General features: G+C 37.2%; 1 protein-coding gene across 1 annotated transcript; it reads right to left on the bottom strand.

The window, feature by feature from the left end:
• Window positions 1–1671: 1671 nt before the first annotated feature.
• CCDC196 (coiled-coil domain containing 196) lies at window positions 1672–13263 on the bottom strand. Its single transcript, XM_053673318.1, is given in 11 exon segments — window positions 1672–1779; window positions 1948–1968; window positions 1970–2008; window positions 7699–7848; window positions 8232–8291; window positions 8821–8904; window positions 9106–9183; window positions 10880–10930; window positions 11620–11716; window positions 12957–13109; window positions 13214–13263. Coding segments are annotated over 11 exon segments (891 nt in total).
• Between the last annotated feature and the right edge of the window lie 1768 nt (window positions 13264–15031).

The raw sequence follows: 15031 nt of genomic DNA, 5'->3' as shown, positions 1-15031 counted from the left end.
ACTTTCCCCATGTTGACATGAGATAGAAATTTAATGACACCTATGCAGAATAAATTAAAAATCTGAAGGTCTCAGGGATTACAGTATGATCCAGTAGTATTATATTGACATAAGACAGGGTGTCAAGAAACCGAGGACTTTGCAATTAACTTTCCGTGTGGCATTATGCAATGTCTGAGCCTTTGTCAAATCTCAGGCACTGTTTTAGGTGGTCAAAACGAAGAAAAGATGGCCCTGACCTGTGTGGCTCACTTGGTTGGGCATTGTCCTGCAAAGTGAGGGCTTGATGATTTGATTCCTGGTCAGGGCACATACCTGGGACAGTTGATTTGGTCCCTTTGGGGGTGTGAGTGGGAGGCAACTGATCAATGTTTCTTTCACATCAGTATTTTTCTCCCTCTCTGTCTCCCTCCCTTCCCTCTCTCTAAAAATAAGCAAATTAAATCTTGTTGGAAAAATGAAAAAAAAAAAAAAAAACAAGACATAGTCCTGGGCTTCAAAGAGCTTACCATTTGATAAGGGAGATAACTGGGTAAACAAATAACTGCAATATAGTTCATTAAGTACTGTGATAAAAGTCAGAGAGCCTAGGACAGTGATTCAAAAACCTGGCTTCACTTAAGAATTTCCCAGGGAGCTTTTTAGAAACATAGATGCTCTCGCCCTATTCTTCAGAGATCATGATTTAAAGGATCTGGACAAGGGCCCAATAAATTGGTATTTTTAAAAGCTCCTGAGGAGATTCTAATACACAACTTGGGTTGAGAATCACTGGGATAAAAGTTGGGCACCAAACTCAACCCTTAGGACAAACAGGCAATGGTCAAGCAGACAAGGAAAGAAGAATCTTTCGGGCAGAGGAACAGCTTTGTGCATAGGCATGGAGATAATAGTACTCATGATGCATCAGGGGAACCACAAATAGTTCTGCAGAGTTCTATGTAGGGTATACGGGGGAGGGGAATATGGTGAAATATGAGTCTGGGGACGTAGATGGGAGGCAAATCATTGTTATATGGTCTGTGAATGAGTTTGGACTTTACACTCAAGTCAGTGGGAAGTGACATGATCTCATTGCTTTTCAGAAAAGTACTTTCAGTGGTGCTGTGGAAGATGGATTAGAGGGACTGGAAGCAGGGTAACCAATGAAAAGGCTGTGGTAACCTAGGCAGGAAAGAGGGCCTGAACTAAAGCAGCAGTACCAGGAGGGTAGGAGATATTCAAAGAATAGAAAACTAGGAGGCAGAATCAACTGGGCGGTTGGATGTGGTTGGTGAGAGGGTCAGAGGAGCCTATGGAGTATCATTTTCCTTTTTTTGTGCCTACTTGTATTCATTTGCCAGTGGTGGATTTGCCCAGATTTAAACACTTCAGAGAGGAAGATGAGCAGTTTTTTATGGTCTTAGTCTACAATGTGTTTTGAATCTTGTTGTTTCAAAATCAAAAGGTATCAAAACAATCAGCGGTTATTTCACAATCCATACAGGACTAAATTCCTAAAGTGCTTAAGGATGAGCATCTAACTGGCATTTCCACCCATTCTGGTGGGGAATGAGAGGGGAAGCAGTACTAAAACAAAGGTTTGAGAGATTTTAATGAACACAAATGGTTGTGCCTAGTCCTTAAGTCTGTCCAAGCAAATGGAGTGAAAGCCTTCAGTCCTTCAGAGATTCATTTATCTGGCAGTGACCTCAGAAAAAAGAGCCTCCCTCCTACATCATCAAACTGACTTCCTTTAATTCTTTGTTGTTCTGTATAGGTCTTTGATCCCAGGATTCTCTAAAGCAGGAAAGAAAAAAAAAGAAGAAAATAACAGCTATAACATCAAGTGCCTTGGCACTTCGCAAATCCCCTAAAATAAATTAGAATGTACACTAACAAATGCATTCTAAAACCTGTAACTTTTCAAGACTTTAAAGTGATTTTGAAAATTAAAGTAGTTCTCACCACATTAGATGCATTTTTCCCCCGTAGTTGCTCTGCCCATGGTTGTAGTGCCCATAGTTACCTGAAGGGAAACATGGGGGAAATGAGAGCTCTCTTTGAGAAAAACAAACAAGCAAACCAAAACAACTAGTTTGCAAGGCTATTAAGTTGCAAGGCTATTAGGCTTCATCACAGTATTGTATCATTGTGTGACTATAGGACTGACTCTTGTATTAGCATTAATGTAGATTTCCTAATTGTTGTCTTAGAAAATAACTTTATCAAACAGTATTTAAAGTTGAAGTGATGAAGCTTTTTCTGTTGTTAGCTCATGTCCCACAGGAGAAAAAAAATCATTGAATATTACATGCAAACAATTTTATTTGAGAGGCTACAAAATGTAGTTCTGATACAAATTTTAAATGAAGAAATGTGATGTTAATTGACATGTATACATATATATCCACACCCTCCAATAACCCAGATATGTATATATATCACAAAAGTAGCCAACTTGAATAGTGAAGAACAAACCAAAGATAAAAGTGGGAGTGGGGAAGATAAAGAGGAGGCAGTGGGAGTAACAGGCATGAGCTGAGATAGAGCAGGAGAAGGGAGGCAATAAAAGGGGAGAAAAACAGAGGATACAGGGAAAAGTATGGGGCACTAATAGGCTCTGTAATGAATCTGTTCAAGGTTAGTGTTGCCAGACCAAAATATAGGACACGTAGTTGAATTTGGATTTCAATAAACACCAAGTAACTTTTAATATAAGTTACTTGGTGTTACTTATATTAAAAGTTACTTGGTGTTTATAAGTGTCTCATGCAGTATTTGGAACATAGTTATACTAAAATTTATAGTTTATCTAAAATTCAATTTTAACTGGGCATCCACTTTCTATTTGCTAAGGATGATAACCCTATCCCAGACACCCTACTGCTCTCCTGATGCAAAAAAGTTTTGAATCTATTATCACTCATTGAAATAATTATAATATTAATAATATTAATAAAGGTACAGTTTACTTTTTTAAAAATTCTTAAGCTTTATATTTTTGAAAGAGGACTTTTATTATCCCCCTGGAATTCTGTGGGGTTTCATATGAAGTGAAAGAATGACCGAGTTTAGAAATTAACTTCATAATCTATTAATGCCATAAACCTAACTTGGACATCGAGTTGCCTCAAAGCCTAAAAAATTCTGTGTTTGAGAACAATGCTATTCATCGAGGACCCAGAATTAAGTTAGCTGTGGATCTTCACCACTGCCTTTCAGCATTTTAGCTTGACATCACTATTTTCCTTTCAACAGCACCTGCTGGAGTGCATTTCAGCCATCACGAAGAGTAATACTAAAGTGAAGTAAAGGTTAAAGCTGGGAAAAATGACTTGCTTTCAGAACAGAGGGAGTTATAGAATAAATAGGGTCTCAAGAGTATTCATTTCCCACCTCACTGGACTTTCCTCTGAATTTATAAACATAGCAAAATAGTCACATCCAACCTTCGGCTTCTGAAAAGAGCTCAAGTAAATGCTAAGAGTTTGAGAAGGAGTAGAGGAGAGAAAAGCAGGGCTGTCAGAATCAAATGTCTTATCACCACTTCTATTATTACTAAAGATAACCTCTTCTTTATACACCAGCATGAATGATGGGAAATTCATCTGAGTTTAAAGATCACTTCATGTTCTCTAAGGTAGGTGACTGCCAAAGACCATGAACTGTTCTCTCAACTCTACTGAAGCCAGGCAAGGACTGCCATTCACTGTGGTTCAGACTGCAATTTTACTCTGGTGGGGCAGTAAATCTCTTCAAAGGTGACCCATTTCTGGGAAGACTAAAAGAAAAGACTTTACCCTAGGAATAAAAATGTTTTTCTCTCCTCTAAGACTAGGTGATACAGTATGCTAAACAGATAAGCCTGTAAGGCTAATACTGTAACCTGTTCCTCAAGAGAATTTGCAAGTAGTGTTTGCTTGAAGAGTAACAAAGCCAGTATTATTAACACAGAATTGTATTTTGCCAGCCAAATAGGCCACACCCCTGAGATGCAGCCAGCCCACAGGAAAGTTGATGTGGAAGTATGGGTTCTCTCTTCTTGGAAATGCCCTGATTTGCTGGGAGGTATGTTGAAAATTACAGTTCGCCTTCTCTTAAGACAGATTGTGAAATTCAATTCTTTTGAAACTAGAGTAGAAGAAACATTATCCAGGAACACTATTAAACACTGAATACTCAACCTTCAAAAATTTACCACCTCTTGTACAATTGCCTGATTTTGTAAACTAGGTGTCCCAAACCTAATTGGGATTGTGGAGGAAGTGGGCAAGGACTGTGTTTTGGAATGGAGGGAGTAGAGTAATAAATAAGGATTGTGAAGCCAAATACCAACTGTAATACGGTCTGCTCAAGGCTGCCAGTAACACACATCAGTGCCACAGAACATGGCACAAAACATCAATAGTTGTGTGTGTGTGTTTTCATTTGATATATAAATGTAGCACATTTTGTCGTAAATAGAAGGCCAATTGCTCCCTGAATTTCCAGAATTACCAGGATTTGTGGACTAGACAGCTGGACGAGATTGGTGCCACCTACTGGGCTACGTGCAGAATTACATATCTGTCAAGCTGTTTTGGAACCGTTTTATTACTGAACAAAATCTTAGTGCGTCTGATTCTTCATTTGGAAATGTATACATTAAACAAGTGATAAGTTTCAGTTCAAGTGATAGCCTGTAGAAGTGGAGGAGTTGTGAGAAATCACATACTTTAAAACTTCCATTTTATAGCATATTCTAGGAGATGAGCTTTGGCTATGGAATCAGAAGCCTAACTTCTCTGTACTTGTTTCTTGTTCTATAACTACTCCATGGAGTCGTTGTGAGGGTTAAACAAAGCCATATGTTTTCAACATGCTCTATAATATCTTGTGGTAGTTTTATATTCAAAAACCCTGAAACTAAATGACTTGCCCAAGTTATTTAACTGGTTAGCCTCAGAGTAAGACCTTCAACTCATATATGACTCAACCTAGTGCTTTTCACATTAAATGACTATTTTGTAAAATTTAATGGTGAGATGATTTAGGTGGCAACTGAGATAAATCTACAATAGGAGGTGCTAGATGCATTAAATACTATAAATCACAGTGGGAAAATTATTCCTTTTTCAGTTCTTTCAAACTTCATGTCATCAAGGAGAAAGTTTCAATTTGTTACTGGATTTCTTTAAAACTTTTTACACCTTGCTAATCTCACTTTCTAATTAAGATAAGGCAGACTTCACACTTCAAAATCTTGTTTGAATATTTAAATTCTGTTTGCTGTGTACTTACTATTAAGTTAACGTTCTATTACAAATAACTGCACTGGAATTTCATTTAAAGCAGTAATATATAAATATTATTTTCAGGTAATGCACTTAAGAAATTAAAAAAGCGAGTCTAAACAAAAATATTGAATAAGCAAATCTAAGGGACACAGAAGTTGGGAAACACTGAGCACCAACAAACCACCTCCCATTGTATCACTGTGGGTAATAATCTTAATATAAAGAAAACTGATGTTTCTTTTGTTTACTTTTAAATAATCAAACACTAGATTATAAATAGGTCAATATAACCAAACTCTAAGACTTAGATTTCAGACCCACTTAGGCTCAAACAAACCTAAAGATTTTGTATATGTGTGTATTAGAAAATGAAACTGGCCTATAACCAGTTTATTGAATACACAATCAATAAAACACAGGAGCAGTGCATCACTCATGCTTGGGGCTACAGTCACTTGCAGTAACTAGACAGTTTGGTGCCTATCATTTCTCTAGAAGCAGAAGAAGAACAGGGAGGAAAAAAGGATATCGATCTATACTAGTTCAAAGTTCAAAGACTCCAAGCTTTATAAGCAAGCAAAAAAAAAAATCTGAGATGATCAAATTGAATGGAATCATTCATTCATTACTAATCTTGGCTTGACTGAATCTGGAATTAAAAGGATTTTGGCCCCTTATGCTATGGATCCCTCAAGATAACCCTCAACTAATTTTAAATGAAACTGTCTTCCTCATAACCCTTATTTCCTCTATCATTTTTGTTTTTATCTCAGTGACTTCTGGCTGTATTCCATGTTCTTACTAGAGAAGAAAACCTCAAAATTTCTGCACTCAATTCTTATAAAAACAATAGTTAAATAAAAAATATGAATGGAACAGTGCCTGAAGGACAGACAGGTAGTTCATCCAGTCTTCTAGATTTTCTAAATTTTACTTATGGCTCAAGTCAGACCAACACAGTGCTATGTACCTGGACCAGATCATCTTGAAGTAATTCATCATTTTTAAAAAAATTTTGAATCAATAATTTCTTATCAGGTGGTACCAAGTAACAGATAAGAAATAGCCTAGGAAATTTATATTCTGGATTCATTGTAGAAATATTGTTGAGGACACTAGCTATTGTAGGAGACTTCTGGCCAAGATGGAGAGGTAGGTAGATATACTATGTCTTCTCACACAACCAAAAGAAGGACAACAATAAATTTAAATACAAAAAAACAACCAGAACTGACAGAAATTCAAACTGTATGGGAATCTGACAACCAAGGAACCAAGGAATTAAAGAAGAAACATTCATTCAGCCTGGGAGGAGAGGCAGAGACAGGCAGCCAGGTGGAGAGGACTCAAGGCGAGGTGGCAGCTGGAGGAACCGAGTGGGCAAAGCAGGGGCTGGCAGACCAGGAGGTCCCACATTTGCATGTGGACACTAGCTATTATAATGCACAGAGAGTGTCCTGTCCCTGTGATAAGGAGCTAGAAAGAAATTTTTCTTTGGTCTCAGTACTAATAAAAGCTATGGTTCTCCTGACCAATTGGCGATGTTTCTTAACATCAAAATTCAAGTTTCTTTTTCTGGAAAATCCAGAACTAAATTTGAAGTCTGTCTCTACCAACTATGTATTATTTGCATTATACATTTTCATGTATTTATGTGTTTTCAAATTAGTTTCCCTTTGCATTGATGTATTCATCTGTTTATTTAATCCTATGTGCTATGTGTTATTTTGTACACTGTTCAAGTCCTATATGGAATATGACTGAGAAAAAATTAGAGATACACATTACTGACACTGATGAAAAAAACATTGTTATGTCTTAGCAATGATTTTTCATTCTATGTTTCTTTTTTAAAAGTCAGCATTCAGATCTGTAGAGCCCTGAAAACTTAAGAACTCCTCCTGTTCCTCAGCAACTATTCCTTTATTCTCTTTTTTTATGGCAAACTATATGATTTCTTATAGTGATGCCATAAATTCTTTGGGGGGAAATGTTGAACTCCCAGAGGAATATCTGGATTGGTGAAACTCACAACAATTGTCAGATGTCTATCTCCATGGCCCTCTGTTCTGAAGTAGCAGAGTCTATGCCAATAAGGTTCATGAAATCAAACTACTTTACTTCCTGAGAGAGGGGAAGGGTGGGGAGGAAACTAATATTTTATCAAGTGCCAACTATGTATCAACTGTATATGTTAAGTATATAATATATTACTTAGTTATTACAAAAGAAAATTTCGTCTCCTCCAGAGGAATCTTTACCTTCATATGAGAGCTTCTGAGTAATAATAATAATAATAATGATAGCGATAACATTTATTATAACATTCTTAACATTTAACTTACTGTGTGCCAGATATTGTATTGATCACTTTACATGTAATGGGATCTCTAATATAAGACAAAACAAAACCTCAAACTGCGTACCTTTGAAACTGTACCTACCTCCTTGGGATCCAAGAAGATTAAAAAAATGCCTGCTTTGGCTCAAAATTTGGCTGTAAGTACAGTGATAATATCAGGTCATTGACCTTCTGGTAGTTCTTCCAGGCTTCAATTCTGAGCTCAATCACTTTTCCATTAAAGTCATTCTACAAGAGAACATTTTTCGAAACTACTCATATACTATTATTGGCTTCTCTAAAACCACTGTCACCTGAATCCTTTTTACTCAGAAGTTTAAAAATGATCCCATCATGCTTAGTTTTTAAAAATCGGGGAGGAAGTATTGTGATTTTTCCCCCCATTTCAAAGAGGACAAAATCAAGACCATAGGAAAAAGTGCTATTTACCCCAAGTTACTCATGGTGAAGCTGGAGACAGTTCTCTCTAGCCATCTCCCCATGTAATATTTCTTTTAGCAGGACAATTGGTAATTGAGATGAAGGGATTGGGCTTCATTTATGAAACTAAAAGCCTTTATATTGCGTGAATGGAATTGTAACCCAGTTCTAACCTGGGAAGACATTAATACCTGAAGGTTGTTGGCTTGTCCCTGATACCTGACCCATTCTATTTTCTTCTGTCGCTTTTCCTGGTGGAAGAAAGAGCCTCTGGGTGACAAAGTAAATTGAGATCAATAATCAGTTGTCTCAATATGCTGAAAAAAGTTTAGAGTAAAATTATGGTGTCATAGATTCATTAATAAGTTAGTTTCAACTGCACAGTCCTATTAATTGGCCTCACCTGCACAATCCACTCTCCAAAAGTTAAAATCTAAATGAATAGGATCATTTTCTATGGATGAGTTGGCTGAGAGATTATATACAAGCATAATACCTCGAAATAAATGTCCACAAACAAATTAACAAGTGTTTTGATGTCACAGAGCTATTGCGAAGTTGTCACTGTTGGCACAGCTTCTCTCGCTCTGCCCTAGCTAACATGATTTCCCAGAAACTGCAGTGTCACTTTGACTCAAATATAATATCACAAGGGAATCAGATCTATAAATGTTTGCATCAGTTCAGGAGCACACTATACTTTAGACATGTTACTGCTACATTAAAGATATCGAATCTGTCAGCTCTAAAAGCCAATGCCATTCAGAAAGTTTGTATTACCTTTCTTAGCTCCTCCACTTTCTTGGTATATGATGTCTGCAATTCATTCTCAGTCTTCCTAGGCACTGAAGAGGTTTGGGGAGCCTAGGATGGAAGAAGAGAGCTAAAGGAATAGGAGGTCCCAGGAAACAAGTGCAATGCCTTAGCAGACAGTAAATCCAATATATCCTAAAGGCCCAGATCCTACCTATCTGCCTACCCAAAATAGCCCTGATAGTCAGCAGGCTGTTTCCAGTTTTGTGGCATTAATAATCTTTAAATTTTAATAACATGAAGTCTACTTGCCTTTACATCCTGCATGTTTGCTTTGTTTTTCATCTGTGGTATTTTTTGTTGATCACTCCGTTCTTCTGTATTGAATGTCTGTAGAGAGACATTTTGGCAAAGCTTTAAATTAGCAGGAATTAGTAAGGGACTTGGAAAGCCAATATGGGTCAGGGCTTTTGGTTCCTGCCAGTCAGCAACCACTCAGGGCCCAACATGAAAAGTGAACTAGCAAAGGGGGTTCAGAATAGAGCAGGCTCTTCCATTTGGTCTCTTGAGTTTGCCTTATCATAATAATAACTATTAACTGAACCCTTATTATAGACCAATCACTGCTATAAGCCATTTATTTATACTACTGCATTACAAACATTCTCCTTTAATCTTCACAAGACTATTTTATTTCCATTTTATAGATGAGAAATATGAGCCTTAGAGAAGCTAAGTCACTTGTTTGGGGACACACAGCTAGGAAAGCACAGGGCTGGAATTTGAACCAGATTTCTCAGACTCCAAAGCCTATGTTTTTAACCACTAGGCATACTGTGCTTTCTCCAGTTCTCACTGTATAAAAATATGCATAGGGAAAGTCAATCACAAGGTAAGTCATGTGACCATCCCTTATAAAAAGTCTTTTGGGAGCTGTGGAAAAGCTGGATTTTGATAGAGGATTTGTGCTGGCACATTTCCTGTCACAAAGACTCAGGAAGTTGGGAACTAAAACTTCTGACAATTCATAGAACTGATTTGTAGCTGCCACTGAGAACTAGGGGAAGATCTCAGTATAAGATGCAAGGCTTGGTGGTATCCTGATTATTTGTGGAAAGGTGCGATTTTAAAAAAAGCAGTCAGAAATCATATGACACTCCTGTTTCTATCACAAGACACAATCTGCTCTTCTGGACTCATAGTCTGAAAAAGCACGCAAATACAAAGGACTTGGTCCACAAAGTAATTTCTACCCCTGCCTGGTTTTCCAGCAAAAGGCCCTGCTATTGTTATCTTAAACAATGATTGCAAAATTATAGAAGAATTTGAATTAAGTATTCATTCATTCACTCACTCATTCATTCAGTTTACATTTATTGATTGCCTAAGCATTCAGTTTACATTTATTGTGTTCCAAGCATCGTACTATATGCTGGGGATTCAGAGATGGATAACGCAATCAAGATGCTGGAGCTGCTATTCTGGGGAGAGGTTGGCAGGTAGACAAAAAACAAGTAAGCTAATAATAATAAAGTAAAAGAAAGTTATGATGTTACATTATAAAAAGTGTTATATGGAGGACATGAACAGAGTTGTATAGTAGAAAGAAGGGGGCAGGGTTTGCCCTATTTTTGATAGAGTGAACAAAGAGGGCCTCCCTGAGGAGGTGACATTTAAACAGAGACCTGAAGGATGAGAATAAGCCAACCCTAAGAGAATCCCTTTATAGGCCAGGGATAAAGCAAGAACGAAAGCCTTGAGATAGGAAAGGCCTTGCGTATTTGAGGAACCACAAGGAGGTCAGCATGGGAGGGAAGGACTTCTATAAGAGGAGACTAGAGAGGTAAGCAAGAGCTAGATTATGCCACAATAAAGAGCATCTGTAAAGGGTTTTCATAAGAAGAACGATATGATTTGATTGTTTTAAAAATATCACTTTGGCTGCTGTGCAAAGAAAGAATTGGAATGAGGCATGAGTGTAAGTAGGGACATGAAAAAAATGAGGACAAGGACCAGAGGAATAGGAAGTTTTTTTGCATCTTGGTCTGTATGATGCAATACTTTCAAGAGATCCCTAGAGGCACACCTTGTTCCATAGCATCTCCATTTCCTTCCGGAGCATCTTGTTTTTCCTTTCCTGTTGTGGGGTGGGGAGGCAATCAAACAAACAGAAATGTGTTTGTCCATCATTAAAGTGAAACTGGAAGAAATTATTAAGTAATAGGGGAAGAGGGGCACAGGGACATATTCAATCACAGAAGAAAGCAATAAATAAGCCTAGCCCAGGAACCTAAGAGATGAGATGAGAGGGACCTTGATGATGATGGCAACAATAAAAAATAATAACAATTTCGAATAACTTTAATTATGGTAATTATGGTATGGTATCAATAGAAAAGAGTTCCTTCACACATAATATTTAACACATTCTTATCACATGGAAATTTCTCTGGAGCTGAAGCTACTAATTTCTAGTTTTTCAGATCTTTTACATTGTTAATTTTTTAAAATCTTATAAGACTCTTTCAGAGCATACTATTTATTTTATTTTGGTAGGTACTTTCTATTCCTTCTGAAATTTGAAGGGTTGGTTAATATGCTTGTTTTCATTACCTACCAGATGAAAAGTTTTTTAAAAAGTCAAACCCAGCATTGTATCTGACTTCCTTTTGGATCATCCTGGACTTTGTAGATAAAGGAGGTGTAAGTGTTGAAGCACAGGGTACTAGACATGAGCACTCTGTCTTTCCTTCCACATCTGACAACAGCAATGGAACTGATCTCTGTTCAGGAGGCCATTCCCTGAAGTGCCTATCAGCCTCTTACCAGATTCTGCTTCATCTCCTCTGCTTCCTTAATAAGCTCCATGACTGAGGATTCTTCACTCCCCTTTCCTGCCATGATCTGCCTCATGATCTGCAGACTAGAAGGAAAAGAGAGATGATAATACTTCCTAAAGTGTAACATTAATATTCTGCAACCAGTCAGAAAGTACTCTACAATGGAAGTGAGATGATGGCTGAAGTCACAGGAGTTACAGAAGTCCATCCAGATATAGCAGGTCTTTATAGGTTGGCTCCATTCCTAATCGCCTTAGCTATGTGCTCTATAATGAATTCTGTGTTCTATAATGCTCGAAACTTAGGTCTTCAACAGCCAGTGAAACTCCTCTCAACCCTGTCAGAACAATGTTTTGGTGTATGATTTTTGGGATAGAAAGGGGCACTTTTGCCCCTGTGAAGAAGGAAGTCAGTCAAGGAACATGTTGTCTTTGGGATAAATCCCAGAATTACTCCCTACCTTGTAACTGTCCATCTTCCTTTTCCACATAAAGACATGTGAGTTAGTTGGGGAAACAACTTATATCCTTATGGTATCCCCCAGAGAATCAAGCCATCAAAAAGTTTCTAACAAAATCTGAATCAATGGCAAGTCTTGGACTGTGAGAGAAGACATCTTTTAATGGCCTTAGTAATGTTTATATTCATTGTCCTATTTTCTCTCTAATTATAAGCAGAGAATCAAGACTTTGTGTTCTCTTGCCCTGAGAGAATTCTGAGTTTCTGGATTTGCTTGACCATAACTTTCTGTCTGGCATTTGTTTTCCAAAAATTTGAGCTTCCTGAGATGCTTATGGTAAGGGTACAGAATGAAGGTAGAATTAAGGTGAGATTGCCCGAGACTAGAAAGGAAACAGAGAGTTGGTGGGTCCCAAGAACATGAGTATCTTAGTGAAGTGTTAAGACCTCAGCTGCCTACTATGCTTAGACAAGCCAGACCCCAAGCTCAGAAACTATTGCCATTTCACTGCTTGGTATGGGAAGAGCAGAGCCACCTATTCTAAAGTGATTCCTCAAACATGAGTAAGGAGCTATCAGTGTGACCATGATAAGCTGAAGATATTAAAGCCTCTTATCTGTTTCTTGGGTAGATACCCTATTAAAAAAGAGCAATAACTGTAATCCTGTGAGATGAGGGCTGAGTCATATTTAAGTTTACTAAAAGAAAATAAAGGATTCCTTGCCATTCTGATGTTATGATTACAAGTTTTATAGCTGGATGTCTAAACCTTTTTTAAAAATGTAAATAAACATTGCTAATCCTATGGATTTAAATTCTCCAGGCTTTCTCCCTTTAGGAATTCTTCCATGGGGAACCCTTACCTTCTTTGTTTTTCCTCCAAGTTCGCCATTAACTTCTGGAATAAGAGGTTGTTCTTATTTTCAAGAGGTTTTTGCATCTCTAGCAGTTCCAGTTTTCTTAGTTTTAAGTCCTCATTCAATTCCTTTAAGTAGTTGTAATCTGTTTTGGAACTTCTGTGGGAAGAGACACCATAACATCTGCCTTTAGTCTGGGTCAATAGAGACCCTCTTTTGCTTCCTGGATAGTTACTACTTAGCATCTTCTGTCAAACACTCACCTTGTTTGTGAGGGCAAGTGAGAACCTGGAGAGCTTGAACTACTTGTCATCTTGAAGGGAAATGTCTACTTTTAAGATAAAGAGGTCTTCTTGAAAATATGTGCCTTTTGGTTCCATTCAGTTGTCATCATTTTTGTGCTGATGTTCTTGAAACTCCTGTTGCATGGGACTGATTTTTAACTGCAGCTTGAGGTCACAATGGCCCTACAACCATAGAATCATCAGGTCTTTCAAGTAACTCCAACATTAGTGACAGTTTATTGACTAAAAATACTGTTGATTACATCTGATATGTTCTCACCTTAGCTTTAATCAATGCCAAAAGGAAATCTTGGATTGAATAGTATAGAATCATAAAATATTATATTATGGGATTCTTATTATGGTAGGAAATGGTGGCTTATAAAAAAACTCATCAACACCATCTTCCATGGCAATGCCTACTATCTGTAGGGCACAGTGCTGGATTCTGTGAGTGAAGAAAAGATAAAGCATCTACCTACCTTCTGGGGGTCTTAGGAGGAAGCATTACCTCCTTTAAGACACATTTAAAAAAATAGAGGCCAAACTGGCAAATACAAGGTATAGATATAATATTGAGCAATATTACATATGTGGTAAATAACAGTTTTCCTATTTTTTAAATGATATATCTCAATAGGAAGGTAGGCTGATATTGGACATGTAGCAAGAGGATGTAACCATAAAAAATCCATACTGTCAGTATGTCTTTCTACAGCCAGGCTCTTTCCTGAGAAGCCGTAGTTCTAGACTTACCTCCAGATTCTGATTCTGCCTCCACTTTCCTCTCCTTATTAGAACCACCTTTCTCCTAGAACCTAAGAGTTCCTGTTTTTATCTATGTTACTTAATGAGCAGAAGAAAGCCCCCCAAATTATACATTTGTTTCTTCATGCCCTTCAAACAGAGTTTTAGGGGAGTAATTTCAGTGTTGTTCTCAAATGTGAATTAAGCCATGTAATTTCAAGTATTAACTGACATTTCCAAGCATTTTCTAGGCATAGTCTCCAAACCAACTTAAACCCTCTGACTTTTGGGAAACCTTAAAGGTTTTGCAGTGGAAATAATGCAAGATTTAATTTATCAGGTCTTGGTTTGTATGTCACCTTCACTCTAGGCTGTGAGCTGTAAGTTACTAAATTTTCGGAGCCTCAGTTACTGAGAATGGCAAATAAAAAGGTTTATTATGAGAATGAAATGTAGTATTATGTCATGTTCCTGGTTCATGTCATATTTTAGTGTATTTTGGGTTTATTTGGGTACAGGATTTTTTAATGCCCCAAGTTAGCAGTGAAATATAAAAAAAGCTGATTTATATGAAACTAATGAAGCTTAAGCTTTAGAGCCCTTCATTTTCACAGACCTCTATCAAAGGCCCTTTACCTTGTTTTTTTATCATAATTTTGCATTCTTTTTTGGAAAGAGAATCACCCAAATTATAACTTCAGGGTCCCACAAAACCTGGATCTGCCCCTGGTTGGTTATGATACATATTTCTTCTAAGTATCTTCTAGATCAAAACTTCTCATTATGTATTATCGACAAATACTTTTTCTAAAGTGTGTATGTGTCACTTGTAAGTTTTATTTGATAACTAGTGTAATATGACATTAAATTAGAATAGCTGTATCAGTTAAAGTATAGCCAATTACAATCCAAGTACAAACAATTCACACTGGTTGCCCTAGGAATTCTTGTAGAAAGTTTGGATTGAATGAGAGTGAGCCAACTCCACACAGTTAAAAAAAGGAACTAAGTGGACTAATTATTATTAGTTGTAGCTTTTTGGACTGCATA

Source organism: Artibeus jamaicensis, unplaced genomic scaffold (genome assembly GCF_021234435.1).
Source record: "Artibeus jamaicensis isolate MK-2021 breed Jamaican fruit bat unplaced genomic scaffold, CSHL_Jam_final contig_851, whole genome shotgun sequence".
NCBI classification, from domain to species: domain Eukaryota; kingdom Metazoa; phylum Chordata; class Mammalia; order Chiroptera; family Phyllostomidae; genus Artibeus; species Artibeus jamaicensis.
This window is presented reverse-complemented; position numbering and strand designations above follow the sequence as displayed.